The 22,540-nt window shown below is 42.5% G+C and overlaps 1 protein-coding gene across 2 annotated transcripts; it reads right to left on the reverse strand.

The window, feature by feature from the left end:
- Positions 1-52: 52 nt before the first annotated feature.
- Positions 53-21,842, reverse strand: SLC16A14 (solute carrier family 16 member 14). 2 transcript variants are annotated; one of them, XM_075937631.1, is made up of 5 exons: positions 21,516-21,842; positions 15,310-15,583; positions 12,915-13,058; positions 6,899-7,894; positions 53-955 (listed from the first exon to the last, which is right to left on the reverse strand). In XM_075937631.1, exons 2-5 carry the CDS (start codon positions 15,566-15,568, stop codon positions 807-809), a joined length of 1,548 nt encoding a protein of 515 aa, XP_075793746.1. In that variant the 5' UTR covers positions 15,569-15,583; positions 21,516-21,842; the 3' UTR covers positions 53-806. The 2 variants fall into 2 exon arrangements, with proteins under 2 accessions (XP_075793746.1, XP_006119935.1); XM_006119873.4 differs by lacking the exon at positions 21,516-21,842 and adding an exon at positions 21,354-21,489.
- Positions 21,843-22,540: the final 698 nt, after the last annotated feature.

Genomic DNA, 22,540 nt, shown 5'->3' on the forward strand with positions numbered 1-22,540 from the left:
ACTCTACCAGAATGCATAACTTTTCTAATAGACTCTTGCAAAAGATCATCTAGTTTTGCTGCTAATCCTTTCTGTTGTCAATTCCCATTAATATTTCCCATTTTTTTCTTGTTTTATTTGTTTTACTTCAGTGCTGTTGGTACCAGATTAAAATACCTCATTTATCATTTCTCTTATGAGTTAAGAATGGATAATTTCTTCTGCAATCAAAACATCAAAAATCGTTCCTTGGATGGAGAGTGCTTTCAAAAAAATATAAGAAATCTTCAATTTTACATCACAGAAACATTCTTCTTTTAAATATATTAAATAGTGTAATCTTTGATTTATTAGTAGTAAACCGGATAAGAAATGTAGCTTTTTTTTGTGCTTATCAACAAATTTCTGATCAGATGGAATATAAAATAAAAAAAAAGGATTCGTGTGAGGCCTGATACTCCTTTCACACCAGTGTAAATCAGCAGCAACTGCATTGCAGTCAATACAATTTCATCAGTGTAAAACTGGTGTGCATTAGTTATGATTCAGAGTGAATTTTTCAACCACTGTCCAAATCTAAAAATAGTGATATTACATTTGAAGAGCTCTCAAAGTCTGTATTTATTAAAGAGGTCATTCTAAAGACAAGAATTGTAAGTGTGACAGTAAACTTCCTTTTACAAGCACATTTCCATTGATTATTTAATATCAGCACTTTGCAGCTCATTCACTGTGATGCTCTTCAAAGTGGTTGGTCTTAAGAATAGCAATTTTATACTATAGACACAAACTCAATACATTCTTTTCAAAACATTCTATAAATTGCACTATACTTTTGTGTTTTCAGTGGGTTTGTCTCTTGATTGTTTCTTTTGAATACAAGGTTGGATGAGTAAAAAGATTATTCCTACCATGTAAAGCAAACCACATATGTAAAACGAAAAATCATATTTTTGTGTGATGTCGTAGATCCAGCCTGCAAAACAAAGAAAAGAAAGTTTTCAGTAGAAAACATTTCAGAGAAACATAAAACAGGAACGTTAAAAAAACACACTATATATTTATCTCATGAACACATCTTATTATGGGGCACTTCATTCAAATGACCATTTTTTTTCTTAAAAAAGAAATGAAGTGGAAATTGCCTCCATATCTAACAATAAAAATAGAAATGAACTAATAGAAACCAATGGTTTAATCAGTCCCATGCAGAAGGCCAACCCATGGCCTATGCGTCACTAATATCCCTTTTAAATCCTCAAAATGGGACTTCAGATATGCACAGGCCTTTTGATGGTCCTCTCCATAAGGGAGAACTTTACTCTCAGGATGATGTGCGATATATGGAGCTAGGATTTTCAAAACATTTTGGTGGGGAAGGATAAGGCAGAAACCTTGGGATCCAGTGACCCAGAGAGAAAGCATCAAGCTGTGATGCAGCACAACTTACGATGAATGAGAATTTGGGCTGGGCTACGTACTTGCCAGAAAGCGCAAGGACTCAGATATGGGTGAAAGCAAAGATCCATCCTAAAAGTCTAGCAAGAAGATTCGAAGTGCAGTGGCCTATGCTTCTAGATGCTTTCTATAAACATTGGCCCCTCCACTTGGAATCTTCCTGCCTTAATCCATTCTTGGTGGGCAATGTTTTCACATATGCAGAAAAATGTGGTCAAATTACTGCTACTAACTGTATCCAGTCTCCTTTCTTGGAATAAAGAAAAGCAAACTGTGAAAAGATCAGCTTTGCCAATGAATATGTTAACTGTAAGTAAGCTTAAAAACATGTTGTTGTACTAAAGATGCTCAGCTGGTGTGTCAGAATAGCTCCATTGACTTCAGTGGAACTATACTTACACTGATTTACACCAAGTGAGAATCTGGCTCCACTGATATTTAGTATTTAATATTTATTATTTACAAAGTACTTTACAGGCTTGATTTTCCACTTTGTATGATCATTTATACCTGTGGAAAGTCGATGTAAAATGCTGCTAAATCAGAGTGGCTGTTTTACATTCACATTTGCACAGGTAAAATGGTTATACAAGGTACAGAGCAGTGGAAAATTAGGCTTCGTATTGAAGGATCAGTATTACTACCGCAATTTACAGATGGAAATCTTGCATAGTTAGCAATTACCCCAAGTCATACAGTGAGTTTGTTGCAGAGGTGGTGTCAGAATTTAGGACCTCCTCGCTCCCAGACTCCTATTCAATCTGCTATGCCATGCTAGCTATATAAATAGTTAATGGACATGTTTTAGCCCTCATCCAAGCTCTACAAGAAGTCACAGGGAATGAATGACTCAAAAATTCAAATGTCAGGTAGACTAAAATAGTTCCAGGCTCCCGTAAGTCTCTGGAGGTCTGAGATATATATATATTTATGAAGACTCTATACCAGGGGTGGGCAAGATACCTCTTGTGGGCAGATCCAGTCCACCAAGCCACCAGATCCAGCCCTCAGACAGCCCTCCCAGGACCCTTAGGCACATAGCAGACACTGTTTTAAATGCAGGGCTGCTCCCTCTATCTCTCTGCTCTGGATGGAGGGGAAGACTTCCCATGATCTCCCTGCCCCAGCCCAATCCTCCACTCCTATTGGTCAGAAACAACCGGTCAATAGGAACTGACCCCAGCCAATAGCTCATCTCCAATTGGCGAGAAACAGCCAGGCAATAGGAGCTGAGAGATTGGCTTAGGTGATGGGGGCAGCACAAGCCTCTCCCCTCTCCTGGAACTGAGAGCCACATGGAGGGAGCAGCCTGTATTTTCAATGCTTTGGGGCTGCAGGTAAGCTCCTGGCTTAGGTAAGTGCCTCCCTGGCCTTACACCCCATTCCTCTGACCCAGGTCACAACCCCCCCTCCTTCACCTAAACTCCCTCTCAGACTTCACCCATCTCCAGCTGTTCTACATCCAATCTCCATCTTAGTCCCCGCACCTCCTCCACGGAAAAATGTGGCCCTTGAGCACTCTCCAAAATCTTGGATTCCAAAATCCACCAAAAATTACTGCCCACCCCTGTCCTACACTGTTAATTTGCTAAAGTCTTTAATTTACATCTTCTGTTTTATTCAGATTTCTTTTGTGTATGATTTTGACCCTTGTTTGCTACTTAAATCCCAATAGCAAAGCTAGGTCCCCAAATTCTGAATGCTTCTTTTTCTCCAATCTGTATCAACTCCAGCCCAGATTAAAAATATAAATCCTATACCAGCAGATAGAGCTAGGAATAGAGCAAATTGCTTCTAACATCTCTCTTAGCACATGGCTTCCTATTTAATTGTTCTTTCTCTTACCCATACTGTCCCTGCTACTTCTGAATGGTATTTTTTTAAATTGTTTGATAATAAAAAAAAGGTGAAGGAAATACTTAAATGGAAAGAAATCTACTGTTCTGTCAGGACTGCCAACTCAATAGTCCAGAAGAACTCTGGGGCCTTGTCTACACTGCAGGGTTTTTGCACAAGAAGCTTTTTACAGAAGAGATCTTCCACAAAAACTTCTTGCGCAAAAGCACATCCATACCTCAAAAGCGCTTTGCAAAAGCAATGTGCTTTTGCACAAAAGCAATGTGCTTTTGCACAAAAGCACGTCCACACTGCATGGACACTCTTGTGCAAGAAAGTTCTGATTGCCAATCACAGAATGGCCATCAGAGCACCTGTGCTTTTTCTAATAGGCTTTTTTTGCACAAGAAACCCCTGTTGAGCGTCCACACACATCTTTTTGTGCAAGAAAGAGATATACCTAAACTGCAAAAAGCTCTCTGTTCTGCTGTTTTACTGTAAATTTTCTTGTGCAAAAATGTGCTTGAGGTGTGGACGCTCTGCGGGTTTTTGCACAAAAACAGCGGGTTTTGTGCTAAAACCCTGTAGTATAGACATAGCCTGGATGAAATTCACCTCTGTGTAAAGGGAAGCACAAAGGTTTAACTAGCACATAGGATTCATGCTAGTGCTTTTCACAGGGTGAAAGTCAGCTATTTTATTTAATCCAGCTACATTACATGTATGCAATTTTATAGGTGATGTAGTTGGTATTAAATATAGAGAGACAACATAGGCATTTTTAATATATGTATACAATTCCTTGTGAAGCCAATAGGCCCAATCCCACAGTCTTTGGATAGCTGGATCTCCCTCAGAAGTAAATGGGAGTTTGTCTTGGCAAGGACCATAGGATTCATTCTAACTGGAGTTGCTTCTGATTGGTTGAAGATACAGTTGATCCTGATCCTGCAGTCTTCATTCAGATAAAATTCCCAATTACCTCATTGGGAATTTTTGTGCACTTTAGAGCTCCAGGGCCTAATTAATTACAGAGTAAACAACATGTAAGTTATCAGAATGTGTGATCCTTTTACTTGGGCTGTTGTAATTTTTACTATCTGTTTTAAACATGATTTCACAAATTTGCCTTGTATGTAACTGTATAGGTATCTCCTCTTCTCCTGTTCTGAAATGACACCCCTTTTCCTCTCCTCCTCAGTTAGAATCATGTCCAGTATCTTGCACAATTAAGAGGTTAACTTTGTGCCTTAGGGGAAAAACAGTTGAATTAACAAAGCATGAAATTTATTGGGACAAAGAAAAAATATATAGTACACCATCTTCTCTATTTCCTAGAGAAACAGTATGGTCTAACAGTTCAAGAAGAGACCTGGGTCGTACTCCTAGTTGTGCCACTGCCTCATTGTGTGATCTTGTGCACTCAGTAAATTCTTCTGTGGCTTAGTTTACCCAAATGTAAAATAGATATAATATACTTACCCAAATCACTAGATAGCTGTGAGACCTAATTAATATTTATAAAACAGTCAAATCTTCTGCCAAAATACTCTCTAACATGCAAAGTACTGTCACTATTCCCACAGAAAGAAACAGTATCTGTGGAATAGCGTAAAAAATTGTCTCTCAAGTAAGACTCTTGATCTGTACATTATTTAGACCAGATGTTGGAACTAATATAATTTCCCTTATTCAAGAAAATAACCTTATCGAATATATGTTGCATGTAATACTATTTGCACAAGAAATATTAGTGTAATGAAACTACTCTCTGATATGGAAAGCAAAAAATGTAATTTTGGTTCATTATATCATAAGGCTATTGAAAAGAGTTTTTTTTAAAGTAAATTTAAAACATTACACTATTTAAATTGTATGTTCTTGAATGATTCAGTCATGGAGCCAGGTTAATAGAAGTTGATAGAAGGATTTGTACATTACCCCTTCCTGTTACCTATTACCAATGGCAACTGAACTTGTGGGTATTAAAATTCTTGTGGGTAGTTACTTAACTGTGTGCCTCAGTCTCCTCATCTGTAAAGTGAGGATAATACTTCTCTACTTTACAGGACTGTTGTAAAGGTAAATATATTGATGTCTCTAAGGACTTATTCTGATGCTGAAGTGATGGGGTTCATACAAATAGTGTAGATAAACAGTGTGATAGAGTGCTATTTCTTTAAGAGGTTTACAGGTTAGGAACCCTCTCCACTATCAACACTGCAAACAACAAGGACACTCAGGAAAAGACTGAAGATTCCAACAGAGACTGGCCCAGGTTTAAGTGATAAACCTGTATATTAAGGACTGCAGTATTCAGTGGGGTGAGAAAAACTGCTTAATCTAGTTGTTGTCCCGTCAAATAAGTGTGAGAGGTTAGACTGTGTGCTTAAATTTTATTTTATTTCATTTTATTTTGGTATCTACTCTGATATTTTTGCCTATCGCTTATAATTATTTAAAATCTATTTTTGTATTCAATAAACTTGTTTTACTTTTGATCTTTACCAGTATGTTTGCCTGAAATGTTTGATAAATTTGCTCAGGGATTTTACAAAGGCTGGTTATGTCCACTTTCCATTGACGAAGTGGTGAACCAATTAATAAATTAGATCAGTGGTCTCCAACCTTTTTACACCCGAGATCACTTTTTAAATGTCAGGGCAAGCCAAGATCTACCTCATCCCTTCCCCAAGACCTTACCCCTTCGAGACCCTGCCCTCTCCATTCCCATCATTTGCTGTCCCCAGCCCTTACTCCCTCTCACTAGGTTGAGACAGTAGGTGCGGGCTCTGGGGTGGGAATAAGGGATTTGGGTGTGGGAAAGGTTGAAAGGTGCAGGCTCTGGGAGAGAGAATTTGGGTGAAAGAGAATGTGGAGAAGGGGATGCTGGCTCATAGAGGGGGCTCCAGGCTGGAAAGTGTTACGGTCAGGTGGAGGGTGGGGTGCTAAGCAAGCCACAGGCTTGTGGATGTGGGGGTGCAGGAGTGTGGGCTGGTGACCACAGAGTTAGATGATATACTCCTGAATTACAGTACTGGGAGAGGAAAGGGGGAAGGATTTGGCTGATGCCTTCCTTTGAGGGATTCATGCATGGCTCTGGGAGCAATCTAGCAGCTGGGAAGGGTTCCACATCAGCATGTGCTGAGTGATAACAGGTCCTAGAGAGGTTTGCTCATTGTCATTAGCAAGGCATTGTGAAAGACAGCCCAGGCTGGAGAGCTAAAGGATGCACAGAGGTCTCACAATCCCAGGCTGCACCCCGAGGATCCCAGTAACAACTCAATACTATAGCAAATATCTCATCTGGACATATGCATGCAGCAGCTATAAACTGTACTACATAAAATACACGGGTAAATATATTAACCCTTTCTATTCTAGAAATGGATACATACAATTATCTTAAGCAATTACCATAGAAACAACAGTTTGTAACAGAGCTGAATAGACTTCCAAGGATGGCAGTTTTTACTGAGAGGTGGGTAATGTGTTCTGTAAACCCATACATGTAAAATGTGACACTAGTCAGTGCAGGCGCTGCTGTATATAACCACAACCACAAATACATAACAATTCAGATATAGCCCCAGATATATATGCTGATTTGAAACAAACTATTTACCTGCAAATGGTGGTCCTAGCAGTGCAGATATCCCATTGGCACAAATGATGATGCCATAAGCATTTGCAAGGTGCGTAATCCCCACTAAATCTTCAGTGACAACAGGCATTAGAGAAAAATACCCACTGGAAAAGCCTATTAGGGCACAAACCATCGCCAGGCTAATATACGTATGCATTAAGGGCAAAATAAAAATGCAGATGACGAGACTGAAGTTAGCTGTCAGGAAGACATTCCAAGTGCTGACGCAGGGTAGATCAGAGATGATTCCAAGGATCACCTTACCAAATATATGAACAATGGCAATAATTGAGGTCAAAGGAAATACATCATTCTGTGTGGATAAATTATACTGTTTGACAATTTCTGGAAGATGAATAAAAGGAATTACAAAGCTGCTGTATGCAAATAATGCCCAAAACACAAAGGCCACAAATACTCTATTGGTAAAAAGTGATGCAGCCCCAAAGTAACTGGAGTACCATGTTCCAAACCCCCTCTTGATTGTAACAGTCAGCTGGCTCACTCTCTTAAGAATGCAAAGACCATACAAATTCATTCCACGTCTGGTTTTACCTTTGCTCTCCACAGTCTGAGCATTATCAAGCACTTCATCATTAGCTGGTGCTTCTTTTTTTTCTTCCTCTTCATGTAACACCCCATTAGATTCTATAGGCTTTGCAGAGTGGAACAGAGCTTTTGCATGATAATCCTCACTATTGTTTCTCTCAATACCCTTTTCATTGGCATCCTTCTTGGAAGAAAGTGGCCTCATGAGTGCTCCGCAGACACACAGGTTCAGAGAGACAGCACCCTGGATGAACATTGCGTTCCTCCACCCATATTCCTTGCACAGATACTTCAGTAAAACAGTCATTAGGAATGTTCCAAATCCTGTTCCAGTGGTACTAAGTCCTTGAGCTAGGGCTCTTCTCTTCTGAAAATACTGTCCTACCATGACCACTGCAGGCAGATAAACCATGCCACTCCCAACACCTGTGGAAATACAAACATCACATGCTACTCTACTGAAATCATCCATGTTTAGCAAGCTATACAGTGCAGCAGCAAGAGCCATATTAGCAACATACCAGTAATCAAAGGGCTATACCTAATTTCTTCATAAAAATAATCACAATTAATAAATACTTTGCATTTATCATTTACTTTAATCTAGCATACATAGTATTTTACAAACATGAATTAACTAATCCCTGCAAAGTAGTGATTGTTCCATTTGACACATAGAAAAACCAAGCCACATTGGGGCTAATAGCTGTTGATATTTTCAGAGGTATTGAGCAGTCATATCTCAGTATGACATCATCCAAAGCTGTGAGCTCTCAGCACCTCTGAAAATCAGGTCTCAGGTAATCTGTCCAAGGTTACTCAGCAAGTCAGTGGTAGATGTGGGAATAAAAGTACAAAGACTTCAGTTTTCAATTGTATATGCACACAGCCATAATATTTGCTTGTACGTATATCTTCTTGGACAGCAAACAGAAATGGCTTGATTTTTTTTAAGTTCACTAGTGATGAAAAAAATGCATCTAGTCATTTTTTCCCTTACTTTGCAACTACAGGGCAACTGCAATTGTACCTTTCTGCCAACAGAGGGCTCTCTGTTCCCCCGTCTTCTGTTGCTAGGCCGGCATGGCAGGATCCTTGTATAGGCACGCCCCCTCCACCTCTGAGGTACTGAGGTGCTCAAGAGATCTGGTTCCCTCTATTTCCCTTCCACAAGCCACTACCAGAAGACACAGCTCTGTGAGGATGTGAGCATGGGGGTGGGGGGCAGGACAAAGGGACGACACCTGTCAGAGTGCACAGGCACTTAAGGGACATAAGTGGTCCAAGAGGGATATTTTGGAAAAGGGACAAGAAGCTGGAAAGATGGGGGGGTGGGGAGAGGTGAAAGAGCCTGGGAAGAGAGAATGAGAGGGGCTGATTTGAGAAGATGAGAATGAGTCTTGGGAGAAGAGTTGGCAAGACCAAGAAAGTGTGCAGGGAGGGGAGAATCACAGAGCCTCAGAGTTGGGGAGAAGACATTGGAGGGGCTTGTTGGAAATAGGGGAATCTAGGAAGACTGTACATGACAAGGAGTTGGGAAGAGAAAAAATATAAACTGAAGGAGTTAGCAGGAGCCAATGAGTTACCTGAACACTGCAGCGCAGGATGGGAGCCAGTCTGGTAGAGAGTCAAAGTAAGTCAGCACTGGGAGCCATTTTTAATGGCAATTGGGAGAAAAACTAGGCGTTGGAACTTTTTGGGGGCTGCACTGGAGGGAAGTCTCATAGCATGGCAGAAGAATATCCCTGACATCTCCCTGATCCCAATTTTTTACCAGAATTACTCCACTGAGTACATCTCAGTTCTTCTCACTTTCATTTGAAATACCCAGGCAGATTTCTCTAGAGAACACAGATATGGTTTTCATTTTAGCTATTTATTTCTACATATTACTTTAGGCAGTTCAATAGTTTTTGTCTGATTTCTTTGGACAGGGTGAGAAAAAGATAATTGATTCATCTGTATTTTAAGGGTACTCCAGATATAAGGAAAGAGAGGTATAGAAAGGAGAGTTTTGATATCTCTGTTTTGATAGCATTGTGATCGCTATTAGAATCAATATAATGATACCAAGTAGAATAGAAAAGCAGATGCAAATTCTTTACAGAAATTATGCAGATTTTGTGTAAATTCCTTTCAAGGATTTTTTGGGGCAGGAAGCTACATGTAGATCTCACCAAAATTTCCAAAAAGAGTTCTTTTGTCCATATTCATCAGTCTTGGCTTTTTCACACACTTTGTAGTTTCTGATTTATCCTTGTGGGAAAGTCCAAAAATCAAATCTTTTTTTTCTACCAGTTAAGTTCAGTGAGAGCCAGAACTACACCTTACTTCATGTTGCAATCATCTTTCTAGAGACACTACATCCAGAGCCTCTTCAAAGGCAGTGTTCCTCAGATAAAAAACATAAATTTTCCCTTCCTTATTCCTTGCTGTCATTTCTGCCATCCTATCTCACAGCAGTCAGTAGCTACCTTCTGATGAGGGATTCTGGAATTAGAGATACTCTAGTTTGTGACAGACAACCAGTGTGTTTAAAACTCAGACCATCTAAGAAGATACAATAATTTACAATATGTGACTGCTATGTCAGACCTTACATGTCTGAATAAGTTTGGAAAGCCAGTACTTGTTGCAGGGCAGCTGGCCCTTTAAAGGGAGCTGGGCCCAGTCTCATCTATGATGAGTCAGCTAGCTCCCAGCTGAGAATGAAAAGCTAGGGATCAGGTGATAATTATGAAAGCCAGCAAGTAGGCCATTTGGGAGATAGCTGTGAGGAGGCTCCTGAAAGAGAAGTCATAAGAAGAGCTATAGGAAGCAATTTGGTCTCTAGACCAGGATAATTCCCTGGTAGAGAGGGTTTGTAGGAGAATTAGGGCAAGAGCGTCCAGGAGCAGGAATTTAAGGGTACTTGAGGTATAAGGAGAGTGGTACAGGCAAGGCTCCCCACCCTGATAAGAGTTTTGATAGCATTGTTATCTCTATTAGAATCAATACAATGATATCAAGTAGAGCAGAAAAGCAGAAACAAATTCTTAACAGAAACTATGCAGATTTTGTGGAAAAAATTTTCAGGGATTTTTTGGAGGCAAGAAGATTTAGATCTCACCAAGGAAGCCCCTAAATTTGGGAATGAGGGAAAAAAGAGGAGAGTTGATTGATTGATTCTCAGGCAGGTATCCTGGAGTGAAAACCTGTAGGAAACAGTAGGGCTCTAGAAAACTGTAGAATAAAAGGCAGGAATGACTGATGTGTGGTGCAAATTGAGACTTTTTTGTACATAAAAAACAGATATGGGTGTTGCTAAGAGCGATACTGTAAGTAGTAGGCAAAATAGCACAATCTCTGGGGTGTGGATTTTTTTTTGTTTTATTTTGGAAACCCTGAAAGGGATCTCTCAACCTGTACAGAAGTATCCTTAACTCAGGTGTGTGCCTTAAGGGGAACTCCTCTCCTGAGAATCAAGAGGCCACCTCCACGGAAAAGTTTATTTGTGGTGAAATACTGGTTCTGTTGACAACACAGGAGATGGCAAAGAGATTCAGCCATCTGGGTGCACAGTATAAATTATGCTCAGGCTCCATATGGGCGAGCTACAAAAGAGAGAACTTCCAGCCCTAGTTACTTAAATTTTTCTGATGAAGATAAGGGTATTGCCAAGCATACTGGTTGACTTCCTGTCTACAGCCAAACAAAAAGTTCCTTCCTGCCTGCTGAACATGTCTAAATTAAAACTTTGATCAAGTTTACCATTTGGATCTAGACTGGGTCTTGGAAGGGAAGCTTTGTGAAGGACAATCTGTTCTTTAAGGGCAGATGTGCCTAGAAAGCAGCCCATGTAGCACACCTCTTTAAAGGACTGGAAAAGCATGTGTGGGTTTTTACACCTAACAGAGATACGGACAGAGAGGAAGCTATCCAAGGAATCAATAGCAAGCTCATCACTTTCTCATTGTCAGGGGTGGGGAGGCTCCATTCACCCCCCCCCCCCAACCAATTGTGTATAAACTGGGGAAAGGAGCCAGCATAAAGGTAACCTCCTCCCTCATAGCAAATCAGATACCAGAAGATATCAGCAAGGAAAGGCTGACCTGTATAGCACCAAGAGGGCTAATTAAGGCAAAGTGCCAGCAGAGGGAGAATATGGCAATGGCCCTATAGCATATAGCTCTGCTCCAGATGGCTAGAACAGAGGCTCCAGCTTAAGAAAAACCAAATATTTGATTGTTTCAGAGACAACTAGGAAGGAAGTTCTATTTAAGGAGAGGCTGAGGAAAATCAGTACAGCACAGTTCCAAGTTGGGAACTCCTGGTTAAAGGAGGACAGAAAAGGAGTAACCCCAAGAAAGAACTGGGAAGGGTTTCAGAACTAGATAAAAGATAGTGGAAGACTATCTTGGAAAAAGGAATTAGACATTGACTGACATAACAAATGCCCCCAAATCCTAGTTATGCTTATGACTTGCTAATAAACGAGACCCTTGGAAGAGGAGGTGCCCTCTGATTTAAATAGGGCTGTCTAGACTTTGTTTATAAACTGAAACAGGACCTGACTGTGGTGCCATCCCTGGCTGAAAGAGGCATGCCAGAGAGACCTCCATGCTTTCCCATCACTGACAAAAACATCTCCATATGCTCATGATCGGACTTACTCGGTCTGATGCTGCTCTCATTTTTGCTGGTGTAATTCTGTTAAAGACAAAGGAGTTAGACTAATGTAAAAATGGTGTGGAATAAAAATTGGGCCCATTAGGCTATAGTCTATCACTTGCATCAGATTAATTTGGAATAACTCCATTGATCTCAAACGGAAAGCAGAACTTGATTTGTCTGAAACTACAGCACAATAACTTTAGTCTGACTGCAAACTGAACAAACTAAAACAGTTCTCAAATTGAGGTCCATGAACCCCTGGTGGTCTGTGAAGATACTCAAGGGGGTCTGTGAGCCAACTGATCAACTCTTCCCTCTCCCTTCCAGTGCCTCCTGCACACTGTGGAACAGATGTTTAGTGATGTGCAGCAGGTGCTGAGGGGGAGAGGAATGGGGACTGAGAGCACTCAGAAGAGGGGGCAGAAAGAGGCAGGGAAGAGGAGTGGCAGAGGTAGGATCTTGGGGCAAAGGGTAGAATGGAGAAGGATCCTAGCCCTGAGTGGAGTATTGAGAGTCCCTTGCGAAAATGAGAAGCCACCTTGGGGGTCTGCAGAAAAAAATAAATCAAAATGGGGGTTCACGGGTTGCTAAAGTTTGAGAACTGCTGAACTGAAAGAAAAATTGTCAAATAGCTAAAATCCCCTCCTATAATCACTTTATCAGAAACTTTAAAAAAATCAAATATTAAAATGATCCAAAACCCATCTTGGCTTCTCTCATGTTTTCAGCAAATGGACTGGCAGAAAACACTGACACTATTTAAAAGAATTTTCAAATAATAAATATTGCTTACCAGCTGTCAGTCCAAATGTAAGAAAGAGGTAATATACATTTGAGGCATAGGCACTCAACACCCAGCCTAGGGCATTCAAGATCCCACCAGTAATTGCTGTCTTGCGGCACCCACATGTGTTAATGAATAAACCAATGAAAGGACCTGTCACAGAACAAGAAAAAGAATTTGGTAAGAGGTTTGTGTAAAGTTCTATTTATACTTACTGTAACACTTATGAAAAGCCTTAATTATCATTTTCAACAAATGAAACAATAGTTTAATTGAAATTGTTAAATGCAATTAAAAGGATTATTTTTTTCATATTAACTCCTTTAGGCCCTAAGAAGTGTCATTCAATAAACTCCTCTAGGTCTTTGGCAAATAACTCTGCCATTATCTGAATTCAGTGAGATAGAACTTTTTGTTTAATCATGGCACTTTGTCTTGGGTGGCCCCTTTGGATGCTGTTATTTAATTACCTTTATAAATGTGTCACAGAGCCTGTGACAGGTACTACAGGATAATCTATTTACACTCAGGCGAAGAGGGAATAAATAAGCGTGGTCCATTTAACAGACAAAATATGGCATCTTATACTCCTCGGAGTGCAGATCAAATATACATGCCAGGTGGAGGAGAATTAGAATTGCTTCTGCAACCCTATTGATCAGAACTGGCTTGTTGACTTTCAGAGACTTGTACAGTGCATCCCACATCTCAGCTGAACATAAGAGGCCTATCTGTAAAACTCTGACAAAGAAATATGTAAATAGGCACAGAAAGAAGTGTCATGCTCCTGGAAGGGCGGGGCCTCAGGCAGAAGGGGTGGGGCCACCCCCAGGCAGCCCTCAAAGCTACACAGAGAGAAGGACACACAGCAGGTAGGGTTTCCATATGGTTTAACCAAAAATATTGACCCCGACCCTCCCCCCCCCAAAAAAACCCACCGGGAAAAAAATTCTGTTGAGAAAAAAAAAGGGAGGAGACCAAAGTTGTTGAGAAAAAAAAAAAGGACCCCAACAGCAGTTATTAAGCATAAATAAATAAAAAATCAGCATGGCCCCTTTAAGAAGAGGCTTTTTTGCTGGTGGCCATTTTGTTTTTCTGTTCCAGCCACAAGACAAGCCCCTGCAGAACCAGGTAAGCGGGGGGGCCTCGCAAGGGGTCGGGGGCTGGACCCTGTTGCTGAGTGTGTCGTAGGGTTGCGCTCCTGGGGCCAGCACTCACTGTGCGCCATGCACCCGGGGCCGGCTCCGGCACCGGCACCATGCATGCGCCACGTGCCCGGGACCAGGCCAGCCTCGAGCACTTGGTGGGAGCACACAAATGCCCCCGCGGGCGCCATGTCGCCCACGGGCACCGTGCTGGAGACCACTGGTGTAGACTGTAGGGCTTGGACTGAAGCCCAAGTTCTGAAAAGGAAGGGCTTAGAGCCTGGACTCCAACACAAGTGGGAATGTTGACTGGGCTATTTTAGCCCCACAGCCCAAATCAGTTGATGTGGGAAATGATGTGGACAACCTGCAATGCATTTGGTCTGTCAACTTTAAAACTACAGTCCAAGAACACTCTAGCCTACTCCGTTACCATATTTAAATACTGCAAGAAAATACTTGGGACAAAGGGGAAAATACCATGTTAAAACTACACAGTTTTGTAATCTACTGTATATTTGAGAGAGTTTGTCTGTGTGTCTGTCTGTCTGTCAGTTTGTTCAAGAACTTATCCTAAATGGTCAGAGATAGGACCACCAAATTAGGTATTCAGCTTCCTCGTATCATAACTTAAAGCAAGGTCAGGGTATGGTTGTGCCAGGTTAAATAAGATGTGCCTGGAATGGGATGGCATCTCATAAAACCATACAAAAAAAGTCAAAATCACCAGGCAGGTGAAAGGGGCTGGCTGGAAACAGCCCCCCTCCCCTTGTCTGGGACTGCCCCAACCCTGAACCTCCCTCTCCCCCAGGTGCTCTTTATTGGGGGGGCATTGAAGCGCCCTCCCCCCCATTCATATGGGAACATTGCTGGCTGTTCCGCTTCATCAGGGAGCGAAGGGAAAGTGCACAGTTTGCTGCATTCCTCATTCTGGCTGGGGAGCGCAGGGGACAGACGAACCTGGACCTGTCCCAGCAACGGTACATATACCCCTCACTTTCATGACTAAAGCTGCAGCCGTCATGGACAAGGGCTTTACAACTGGCCCCAAGATGCTGCTCTGAGAGAGAGCTGGGATAGTCCTGTCTCCCCAGGGTAGCCTACATACTGAACCTCTCATCTCCAGCCTCACCCCAGAGCAATGATTCAAATGAAACATGTACATTTTCATTTTATTTTCCAAAAAAACAAAAATTAATTGAGTTAAGGACCCGAGCAATACCAGGTAAATCTTCTAGTACAAATATATTGGAACATACCTACGATCAATGTAATACCCATGCTGAGGGAGCTAATCCATGCAGTCAAGCCTCGACTTTGACTGAATTCTTCAAGCCATTCCATGTTAAGTATTCCGAGGGCCATTTGGGACCCCATGATGAGTATATGTGCAAGGAAAGAAGAAAGGACAATCATCCAAGCCCATCCACCATCAATGTTTGGATTAGGTTTAAGTGTCTTCTTATCTTTTGATTCATCTTCAAAATCATATCCAATATCTTCCTGAGTGGTGCACATTTTCCCCACAGTATTCTGAAATAAACAATATAAATGCTTTTAGTATGCTTCCAAACACTGCCGTTTGTAAGTCAGTGACATCACTCAAGGTTTTACATTAGGGAAATCAAGAGCATTATTTGACAGTATATATCTATCTACAGGGCTTGCCAAATCGTGGCGAGCCCCACTTGCCAGCCGCGCTGTCTGGCAAGCTGCACATGCGCAGATCGCCGGAACCCGGCTCTTCCGGGTTACAATCTACTCGCCACGGGCGAGTAGATTGCATAATTTGTCGAGCCCTGTCTATCTACATATATTAGAAATTTGCAACTGTCTGTTTGTCAGTATGTCTATTTGTTCAAGAATTCCTCCTAAACAGTGATAGAAATGTAGCCGTGTTAGTCTGGGGTAGTTGAAGCAAAATGCAGGACAATGTAGCACTTTAAAGACTAACAAGATGGTTTATTAGATGATGAGCTTTCGTGGGCCAGACCCACTTCCTCAGATCAAATAGTGGAAGAAAGTAGTCACAACCATATATACCAAAGGATACAATTAAAAAAAAATGAACAAATATGAAAAGGACAAATCACATTGCAGAACAGAAGGGGGATGCGGGGGGGGGTGGGAAGGGGGAGGAAGGAAGGTAAGTGTCTGTGAATTGCTGATATTAAAGGTAGGGAGAGTGGGATGTTTGTGAGTTAATGGTATTACAGGTGATAATTGGGGAAACTGTCTTGGTAATGGGTGAGAAAGTTCAAATTCTTGTTAAGTCATTTAGCCACCTGCATTCTGCTACAAAGACCTTTTACATCTGCACTTGAAAGGGAATCCTCTGAACTGTCATTCATGTTAAAATTCGACACTTGCCAACAAGGACTTAACAAGAATTTGAACTTTCTCACCCATTACCAAGACAGTTTCCCCAATTATCACCTGTAATACCATTAACTCACAAACATCCCACTCTCCCTACCTTTAATATCAGCAATTCACAGACACTTACCTTCCTTCCTCCCCCTTCCCACCCCCCCCCCCCCCGCATCCCCCTTCTGTTCTGCAATGTGATTTGTCCTTTTCATATTTGTTCATTTTTTTTTAATTGTATCCTTTGGTATATATGGTTGTGACTACTTTCTTCCACTATTTGATCTGAGTAAGTGGGTCTGGCCCACGAAAGCTCATCATCTAATAAACCATCTTGTTAGTCTTTAAAGTGCTACATTGTCCTGCATTTTGCTCCTCCTAAACAGTAAGAGCTAGGACCACCAAATTTGGTATGCAGCTTCCTGTCATAACTTAAAGCAAGGTTAGGGTTTAATTGTACACGGCCCTCTTTTTCCCCCAGGCCAGGCTCTGGGAGTGCCACTGTGGACAGCCTGTGCCGCTCCCTTGCCTAGGCCAGGCCCAGAGAGTGTAGCTGGGGCCAACCTGGACTGCACCCTCTGACCCTGGGCCCAGCCAAGGGAGGTGCGACCCTCAGTGACCCCTCACTCCGGTCCCTAGACCTGGAGCGGGCCTGTGGAGCATGGCCTGCCCACCCCGCTAGCCCCTGACCCAGAGAGCACCAGCCTCCGTGGCCCTCCCCTCTGTCTCCTATATCTGGACCAGGAAGCACCAGCTGGTCCAGCCTATACACCCCCTTCTCTCCAAGCCAGGCCCTCCATCCCAGTCCAGTTCCCGGGGACAAACTGGCAGGCAGGGTACTCATGTCACCTCACCCCAGGGACAAGCCAGCAATCAGGGTGTATGTTCCCCACCACTTTGGGCCACCCCCATCCCAACCCTGATGAGCTCCCCTTCCTCCCAACCCCATACCCCGATTCCTGCACTCTCACCTCTCACATTCCTAGCCTCCTGCCCTGAACCCGTCCTCAACCCCTACCCTGACTCCTGCATCGCCCATGCCCCCAGACTCCTGCTCTAAGCCCCCCCAACATCCGCAAGACCCTGCCCTGACTCATGCACTCCCCAGACCACCAGCCCCCTGCCCTGAAGGATCTGTGCAATGCCAGGTAAAAGCTGAAAGAGAGATCTCACCCACTTTTTAAGGTGTGCAGGATGGAAGCCCATTCTCATGCATCTTAAAAATTTCACAAAGGTTTGCAAGAGAGAAATTATCTCCTGAGAATTCCCTAACATGCCCAGAAAAGAGGTTCTCTCCTGTGGACTATCAGATGAATGAGACAGGGAATTCTGGTAGTCGCCATTCAAACAGTTCCAGATTATAGCATTTACACAAGCTATCGCCAATTTCTTGCAAGCCAGCAGAGCTTCAAAGTTGTCAAAAGCAAAACTTCTTTTTAAGTTTTACCCCTTAGAAAATGTCATATATAACTATATTAAGTAATCAAAGGCAAAAAAGGCTGAAGTCATCCCTACTTTAACTCTGAGTCTTTTTACATATGCGTCATGACATACGGGTAGTTCGTTGGGTATTGTAAATTGGTGTCGTCAATAGAGCTAAGTGTGGTTTGCACTGAGAAGATTTGACCACTGACTTTAATTATGTACTTCTTAATTATCATATTTTTTCTATAATATAGAATACACACATGTAGCTTCTTTCAATACACTGGACTAGCGGGAGGGGGGTGCGCCAGACAGAACTAAGTAGTTACATGCAAACTCCATACTTCCCCCACAATCAAATCATCTGGAAAAACTGGTGATATAGCTGTGGATAGTACCATAGCCGTGTCCCACTACACACCAGCTAGTGGAATTGGTCAGACACCAGCAGTGGTACCCTGAAAAGGAGTAAAGTGACTTAATAACCCTTTGTCTGCAAAGCAGCAGGAGAAAGGAGAGGGCGCCTGTGAGTTACAGTTCCTTCCTGTGATTCTTCTAGGGTAGTAAAGCTGCTAAATACCATCCCTTACAAAGGGCTCAGTGAGCATAAAGCTCCGTTTAGCCCTGTTCTAAAATTCACTGGGCCAGATCCTCAACCAATGTAAATCAGTGTTGTTCCATTTATGTTGTTTTGCATAAATTGAGAATCTGGCCTATACACAAGAGAGAAGAGAACTCACTGTATAAAAGAATAAATCACTAAAGATCTACTGACTGATTATGGCAATAAAAATAGTAAGGGATATAAGAAAGAAAAAATGCAATATAGTATAATGTTTGTCTGCAGTTGTAGAAAATATTATATGATTGAAATTATAATCTAATGTGTCAGAAAAAACGTCATCATATCACTAAAGATTGAATATGGAAACCTAATTTTTGTTTTCCTGACCTCAAGGGCTTAACTCTACAGTAATATTAATGGCCTAAATTTCTAATTCAAATAGCAATTTTCAGTGCCTAACATTTTGAAAGCTCAATTTGAAACACATCTAAAAGAGGTCTAGTTTTCAGAAATGCTCAGTACCTACTTTCTCACAATCAAGCCCTATAAACTGTCTTTGATTGTTTGCCCAAAGATTGAGGCCACAAAAACTACTAGTCATTTTAAAATGTAGTGTTGATTTATCCATATATGAGTTATATATTAATTGAATACTGTATTATATCAAACTTCCTAAGTAATTGTCATTTTTTCTTTTTTGCCAGGAATAAGTACGGTGTATTTTTACAATAATTTTAAACAAAAAATGACTTAAATGTTTTTTCAGTGTGACTTATGTCCAGCAATGATACTCATCCTATTGATTACAATAGCAGACAAACTTCTCACTTAACAACAGTAAGGATGGCCCCAGTCAAAGAAAACTGATAAAACAAGTGATCTGAGTTAGTGCCAGACTTGCAACAACATTGACCTCGGATAAAACGGAAATGCTTATTTTTACCCTGCATGAACTGGATTCTTTTTCACTTCTGCACTATTAACCACTCTTCATTTTTATCTTTAGTCCATAATCTATGTAAATACACCCACAAGCAGGAAAGGTCACTTGCAATACTTGCGTAAACTCTCAAATACTGAACAGAGCTAGGATTGGACATTTGGCAGTTCTCCTCACTCATGACTCAGCACACCCTTGACCTATTGCACTGTGGATGCATTGAAGTAGGATGGAGTGCCTTAGAAGTCAGAAAAGCAGAGGACACTGCAACTGCAAAATCCTAAAGAAATTGAAACAAAAAATGCCAGCAGCTTATATGCCACACTACACATTTCCCCCAATCAAACAAGATAGTGAGAGATCCTCAATCAGAACAAGGCATGATGACATCCCCAACTCCCTTTACCCATGACTGGGTATGGATTGGGCAGTATCTCCCAAGGGCCAATTTGTCAGAAGAGCCCAGAATCTGATTTCAAATGTTCAACATCCATCAGTGGTGCCAAATATAGAGGTCAGCATCAGACAGACACATTAATAAGGACCAGATTTTTTTTATTTTACAGCGTTCATCACCTAGCAACTTTTCAAAGAGCTCCTCATCCAAAGTGCACCCAAAATAGTAGTTTCATCTACTAGAACTAGATAGGAACCACTAAGTCTAATAGGAGTTCTGTCTGCAAGACTTCAGGTGTCAGGCTTTCTTGCGTAACTTATTGAGGAGAACGTGAAGCAACTTTTGCAGGCTGTTAACTGCCTTCTCAGGTGAATTACTAGTTTAGTAAATGTTCTGACTTCCTGTATAACTCAGGTCATGGACTTAATGCAGCACCTACCTAACACAACAATTTATGGCTGAAAAGGGGAGCACATATTTTTAAAAGCCACCCAGTCTTGATTTAAATAGTCTAAGTGATGGAGAATTTGCTATATATCCCGGTAACCTATTCCAGTGTTCAATTATCTTTAATGTTAACATTTTAGAATATTGCATTTTTATAGAAACTTCCATCAGAAATCTACTTGTTTTATAAATAATAACAAATTCAGCCTCACAACACCCTTGTTGGGTATCCTAGATAGTAATACCAAGACACAGAAAAGTGAAGGCATATGTTTACAAAGTGTTCTCCAATTCTGTAGGCTTCAATTTTTGGTTGTCCTGCTTGAAACATGGTTAGCCTGATTTTAATGTTCACTTCAGCTCCCATTGACTTCAGTGGAACTGTGACTATTGAGCACTTAGATAAATCAGGCCTAAGGTATCTCTACTTTTCACAGTGAAACATGAAGACAATCTAACACAGAGATTTCTTTTGCAAATGTTGGGTTAAGTGAGTTGGCCACGGTCATGCAGGAAGTCTGTGGCAGAATCAAACACCCCATGCTCCTAATCCTGTGCTTCAGCTACAACTCTGTCTTTCTTGTTCTCCAGCAATTTTACTCATGCTTTGCTGTTATTATAGGATAAGATCTTGTTCCTGATCGTCTTTCTCTAGGAGCCTGTAATATGGTTATTAGAGACAGCAAGAATATCAGAGCTAAGATCTGAGACCAGCATTTTTTTCTCCCAAAGGCCAGTGAAGAAGCACCTTCCATTACATTACAGAGAAATACTTAAAAAACAACGAATAGTCGAGCAGCACTTTAAAGACTATTAGTTGTTAAGTTTTTCCTGTTACAGACTCACTTGGCTACGCCTCTGAAGAAATTACAGAGAAAGGTTTCTGTTGTGGGGAGGGTTTTAGAAAATGCTGTAGGAGATGGCTGGTTTCCCCCCACATTTACAAGAGAGGGTTCCAAGGCTGAGATCTGACATCCCCCCCTTCCCCCCATTTAAAGCAGGTTCAGAAAGTGTTGCGGTTTCTCTGAACTTCCGCCTGCGCAGACAGACCCAGAGGGAGGCTGGCAGACCCCAGCCACCAGGGATGGAAGACGGGGGCGCAGGCTCCACCGCCGGCCCCTCCCTCTGCCTGGCGGCAGCACAAAGGATGACCGCTAGTTACCTCGCTGCAGCAGCGCGTCTCGCCCGCGGCCCCAGACAAAGCGGTGCCGCCTCCCCACCCAGCGCCCTGCCTCCCGGCGCGGCTCCGGCTCCTGCCCCTCGCCACGTCCCGGTGCCTCCGGCCCTCTCTGCTCCACGCTGCCTCCGTCCCGGCCACACTCACCGCGCGGGGCCCGAGCCAGCTCTGCCGCCGCCCGCGGGGCTTCAGTGCCGGCTCTCGCCGAAACTTGCCTCCCTCCGAGCCCCGGCCGCCCTGCCGCTCATCCTCAGCCCGGGCTCGGCTCAGCCGCCCCGCGCCAGCCCAGCCGGGTCCCCTCCCTTCGGCCCGGGGGGCGCTGGCCTGGGGCTTATTTTTTGTAGGAGGCGGAGGCCGAGCGCGGCCCCTTGGCTCCCAGAGCCGCTCGTCTTCTGCACGACCGTGGCTCCTCCATCCTGAGCCTGGGCAATTGCCGCTCGAGGCTCCCTCATGCCAATGATACCGGCTGATTCTGGTTTGACGGAAGCGATTTGCAGTCCTCTCACACGCACGCTCCTGCGGTTGGATGGAGTTTGTGTCTGCTCAGGTCCTGACTGGCAAGTTACACCTCTCTCGGCTTTGGGCAAGGTAACCCAGTACAAGCAGCCGGCGTCGAGCTGTTAGCGGCCATTCGGTGGCAGGGCACCCAGACTAGAGCGTGCATTCCGCTCCGGGGGAGCTCTGCCCCCACATGTTCACCATTCTGCACCGAAACACTCCACATCCCGCCCACTATATTTTAAAACGCTGCCTATTTTATTTGTCCAACTAATGCAATATAATCAAGCCCCTTTCGAGTATTTTGCCAATTTATTTTAACTACAATACAATGGATGAAGAATAGGAGTGGGGAGCATTGGAGGAAATTCTCACCCCCCCCTGCTCTTGTTGCATAGTATACCTAGTATACCTTTTATTTCTAAAGCTTCAGAGGGGTAGCCCAGTTAGTCTGCAACTGGAAAAACTTAAAAAACAACAAATAGTCTAGCAGCACCTTAAAGACAATGGGTATGTCTACACTACTTCGAACTAGGGTGGTTTATGTAGTCAATCGAAATTGCAAATGAAGCCCGGGATGTAAATATCCCAGGCTTCATTTGCATCTTGCCGGGCGCCGCCATTTTTAAATCCCCGGTAGTTGGGACTCCGTGCCCGCGGCTACACGCGGCACA

This window comes from Pelodiscus sinensis, chromosome 10 (genome assembly GCF_049634645.1).
Source record: "Pelodiscus sinensis isolate JC-2024 chromosome 10, ASM4963464v1, whole genome shotgun sequence".
NCBI classification, from domain to species: domain Eukaryota; kingdom Metazoa; phylum Chordata; order Testudines; family Trionychidae; genus Pelodiscus; species Pelodiscus sinensis.

Coding starts and splice junctions, on each gene's coding strand:
- SLC16A14 (XM_075937631.1), bottom strand. CDS start 15,568: ATGTGCACCACTCAGGAAGATATTGGATATGATTTTGAAGATGAATCA. Junction 13,059..15,309: donor GGGTATTACATTGATCGTAG/GTATGTTCCAAT, acceptor GTTCTGTGACAG/GTCCTTTCATTGGTTTATTC. Junction 7,895..12,914: donor TACATTTGGACTGACAGCTG/GTAAGCAATATT, acceptor GTATTTCCACAG/GTGTTGGGAGTGGCATGGTT.